Source organism: Triticum dicoccoides, chromosome 4A (genome assembly GCF_002162155.2).
Source record: "Triticum dicoccoides isolate Atlit2015 ecotype Zavitan chromosome 4A, WEW_v2.0, whole genome shotgun sequence".
Lineage (NCBI taxonomy): Eukaryota > Viridiplantae > Streptophyta > Magnoliopsida > Poales > Poaceae > Triticum > Triticum dicoccoides.
Window position 1 is genome coordinate 735,955,510 of NC_041386.1, and position 4,625 is coordinate 735,960,134.

General features: G+C 45.6%; 1 protein-coding gene across 1 annotated transcript; it reads right to left on the reverse strand.

The window, feature by feature from the left end:
- Positions 1–858: 858 nt before the first annotated feature.
- On the reverse strand, positions 859–2,829 carry LOC119284339 (F-box protein At5g65850-like). The gene is made up of 2 exons (XM_037563504.1): positions 2,767–2,829; positions 859–1,983 (listed from the first exon to the last, which is right to left on the reverse strand). The coding sequence occupies exons 1-2, from the start codon at positions 2,827–2,829 to the stop codon at positions 859–861; spliced, it is 1,188 nt and encodes a 395-aa protein (XP_037419401.1).
- Between the last annotated feature and the right edge of the window lie 1,796 nt (positions 2,830–4,625).

Sequence of the window (4,625 nt, forward strand, 5' to 3'; positions counted from 1 at the left end):
AATAAGATTGCAAACAAGGCTGAGAATGAAGCTGAAGTTTGACTGAAAGCGAATGAAACTTCACACTACATATATTTTAGAATAAAGGAAGGGTGGAACAACTTATGAGTTCAATTTAGAAACAAGAGCACCCATATAGTGCTTTGGAGAAGACATTTGCTATCAACTGTCAAAGTTCTAGCACAGAAAATGCCCTATCCTGGCATCTGCCGAAATCCTATTTTTATACTTGAAGCACAAGCTTATATATGATACACACCTTTGTCTTATCACCTGAAGTAATAAAAACGGACCAAACGAGCGCACACCAAGCACAAAAAGTTCCCATCCAATCTTGCACCTTTATTTCAGTTTGTTGGCATTAACGCAATACCTCTGGTTAACATATCCAAATCTCTACTGAATTCATTTGCTACAGAAAATATAAGTAAAGAGAACCTACTCAAAGGCAGTGCTTTAGCAAAACACTGAATGAATAAGGTTGAGTAGACATCACACGAGTAACTACTGTGATTGAACCTTTTAGTAAACTACCAGGTACACAATTTTCCCTATGATTTAGGATTTAGGACAATTGTAATAAACTGACTGATATTGACAAGAAGGCTGGTTACGGTACAATTTGGCCCAATGGGATGGGACTAGTACATGCATGTCAAGAACAATACCAGTGCTAGGAAAACAAAAATAAGGGTAACGTTGTTCTTTGGAATTGACATTGCTCTCAACTGAAAACCAAGCAAGCAAGCGTGTAAGCCGCAGCAAATTGAGCAGCATGATTCAAGTAGATCCAGAGGTACGCACAAATAGTTCAGCCGGTAGAAAGGCCAATTCTTGGAGGAAGCATTAAAGGTAAAGCTACCGCCCATTTGCGTCTGCTAATGACTCTGAGAACAGAGGAACATAAGGGAGAAATCGTTGTGTACTGTTTTTCTCAAGATCAAGGATGCATCCAACTTCCTGATGTTGCATATCATATGCTATCAACGTATGACCTCTACATGGAACCAAGAAAATGGTGTCGCAGTCTGGATGGATCCCAATCACCCTGTAATTCTTCACTGTCATGCCCATAAGCTTATCGATGCTGGAAGTATGTTTCAGGACCCATTCTTTACTATCACAATCCTTGAGGCACCAGAGTTCTACCTCATTGACGGAAGATATAGCATAGTGTAAGCATCCCTGGGACGATCCAATCATACCAAATCTTCGGGGGTATGGCACACGGATGGTCTTCCACACTTTCCCCATCATGTCCACTGCCAGCAGCACATAGTCGTCGTTGATGCCAGGAAGGAAGCCAATAAGGTAGAGCACGCCGCCAACAAAGACACATCTAGTCCTCGAGAACAGTTCAACTTCCTCAGCCATCCCACTGTCCCTATAACTCCAGGCTCCTGTCCGTGACGAGTAGATGCTCACTCCTATCATGCTCGACGAGTAGGCCTCCTCAAAATGAAGAACATGGAAAGAGGACGAGACCGCTGGATCAAAAGCCAGACCTCTAATATGGCTATGTCTGCCTGCCGGTGCCTGAGGTTGAGGGGGCAGCTCCACCCACCTCCCAGTGGTGGGATTGCACACCACAAAACGGCAATCTTCATCTGCCCGATACCAAGGGGCAACCTTCTTGGTGCAGCCGCGGTAGAGAACGAAACCATTGCAAGCGTCCACCTGGGTCATGTCCTTGTACTTGTTAGGCTGCAGGTAAGGAAGGGAAGGGTCGTACGGAGCTACGCCGCCGGAGACGCGGGCGAAGTGGTGGTGATACGCGCTGCCGCAGAAGGACGTGTGGAGGAAGCCGGAGAGGGTCTGGGGCAGCATATTGCGGTTGGCCGGGTCGGCGATGAGGTCGCGCCAGAGTACGGAGACGCACTTGAAGCGGTGGAGGGATCTAGCGGGGACGCGGGAGAGGATCTCGAGGATGAGGTCGTCGGTGAACAGCGCGGCCACCGCCGCCGTCGCCCCGGATGGCTGCACCTGCAGTGCACAGCCCCGACTCGATCTTCTTCTCGAGACTCTTCCTGTCCTTCGTCTCCGCCTCCATGGAGCTGAATCTGGAAGGCCTAGGCTGTGGATACCGGGACAGGGATCTGCAAAAGGAGAGGAAATCCCCTATCTGGCTAGGAAATCATCGACCTGGTACTGGTAGTCGGTGGTGGCGATCTTTGCCGTGGTGAGTAACGAAAGGTACCTTAGTTAAGGGCGGCGACGGGGGACTCTGCTTTTATTTTTATTTTTATTTTTCGAGAATTGGTTGGTTACATAGAGTCCCACGTTTATTTTTTGGGACTTCTGATTCGATGGAGTCCTACAAATTGCGTAAGATATAAACTCTTTTAAGCCAAGCTTGCTTGTTTATGCGTGCATTTCCTTCTTGCTTGTACTAACATTGTTTCATCTGATTTGTAATACTTGTGATGATGAATACTGGATTTGCTTGGGCCCTATGGTTTATAATAACTGGGATGATGAACACTGAATTTGTATGCTTCCATAGATATCTAGCATTGTGGAATGATCTACGTTTTCTTATCCTATATGTTTCCATATAACTTATTCTTCCTCACGTTTTTTTTGTGTGACTTAGCTGACATAGTTGCTGAAAAAGACTAAAGAAGATCTAAAAACTAAAGGAGGTACCGCTGTCTGCTCTCCAGACTCTCGTATCTTTCCGGGTCAATTCAAACACACATTCTGGTTGGTGCAAACTCGCCATGAACAAGGCTTCGCTCAGGATTTTTGTGGAGCCCTCTTCCTAACCTGATAAGTCTGATGTTGAGCCGCTGGGATAGGGAAGTCAGCAGCTGTTGAAGATTCCGTCATACTGATGGTAGCTTCCTTTTGAGCCGAACAACAAGGGGCCAACCACGCCGTTGAAGATTGTCGACCGCTGGAAGATTACACTTTGCATGATTTAGTAGGATGAACTCGCACCGCTTCACCATTTACAGCTAAATATGTTGCCCTGCATCAACAAAAATCCTCTGCTAGTGAATTTCGTGATGATCAGGTGTACACTCCACAAATACAAGGGAGGAAAATTTGGCTACACTGTCAAGAAACAACTAAGTAACAATGAACAGAGTAAAATTCTTAGCTCAGCTTCATTTTTATTTTTTTAACCAGGCATAACCCATTTCCATTATTCATCTTAACGAAAATACACGTTGTTCTGTATCACCATACCCGAGACCAACTGACTTAAGGAAACTAGAAAGGGGAAAGCAGGTTCAGGGCATCACTGGGAAACCCACTGTAAGCACTCGTCATCGAGCAGCTCACTATGGGGGCGTAAACCCAGTGATACTACAAACCAAACCAGGGCTAGAGGACTTAACAGTTTGAGACGCGCACTAGGAAGCCGACAGCAGCTCACGACCCAAAGGGCTCACAAGCGAGCAGGTAGTAAAAGCTCACGCAGGAGCAAAGACCAGCAAAGTACTAGATCACTAAACCGAAGGCTCGCAAAACGTTCCCAGCAACCGCGGAAGAGCTCTAGTCCATCGTTGCCTCAGTTGGAGCCGCATAGATTCTCATCATAGTCGAGGTGTTCGTCCCGAGCATCTTGGCTCCTCGCTCCATGGCTTCACGATCAACACCAGCCATCAAAACTGCACAGTAAGTCAAGAAACCACAAGCAGAGTATACCACATTAAACGGGGTCTTAAGTTGTTTGTGTTGAAGGTGGCTTGGTTGCGACAGTTCCAGATCGCCCAGCACATTGCCGCCAGGCCATAAGTATAGAACCTGGCTCATCCGATAAAAACACATAGCACCAGGAGAAGAATTGCCAAAGATTGTTCGGGCAAAGATCTGTGCCCAGCACACACCCGACCATCCTCCAAACCACCCGAGCGACGGGGCAAGTGAAAACAGATGTTGAGACATTTCTTTTTCTCTGCAAAATGAACAACTGGGATTTCCAGCCTAGTTCCGTTTCTTCATAACCTTTCTAGTCAAAATGGCATCTTGGAATAACTGCCATAAAAAGATTTGTATTTTAAGAGGGAGTCTGTCTTTCCAAATCCATCTATAATCACACCTTGCTAGGTGTCTTTCCAAATAGGTATAGACCGATTTGGTCAAAAAACATTTCTTTTTATCTGAAGTCCAGACGATCTGGTCTGTTTCATCAGATAAGGACCAAGAGTCCACCATCTTTTTGATATCATTCCACTGTTCCATAAGGGGAGGGTACAAACGTCTCCTAAAGAGATCACCACTTTCAATTTTTTTGGAAATCGGCAACTGTGATTTCCTGATGATTACGAATACTGTACAGAGCTGGAAATTGGGTTCGCAAGGGGGCCCCATCCCTGATTCGGTCCACACTCTGGCAATGTTACCAGAGTTCAGAATCACCCGTCTACCTGCCATATAAACATCTTTCACTTTGATAATGGCTTTCCAGATGGGGGAATCCCCAAATTTAGTTTTCACCGAGGTCACCGTATCTTTTCTAAGGTATTTAGCACGGATCACATCCTGCCAAAAGCCTTGTTGAGTTTCAAGTTTCCAGTACCACTTGGTGAGTAGGCTAATATTTTTCTTAGGGAGATCTTTCACTCCTAAGCCTCCTTTATTCTTAGATCTACAGATCCTAGTCCATATCACCAAGT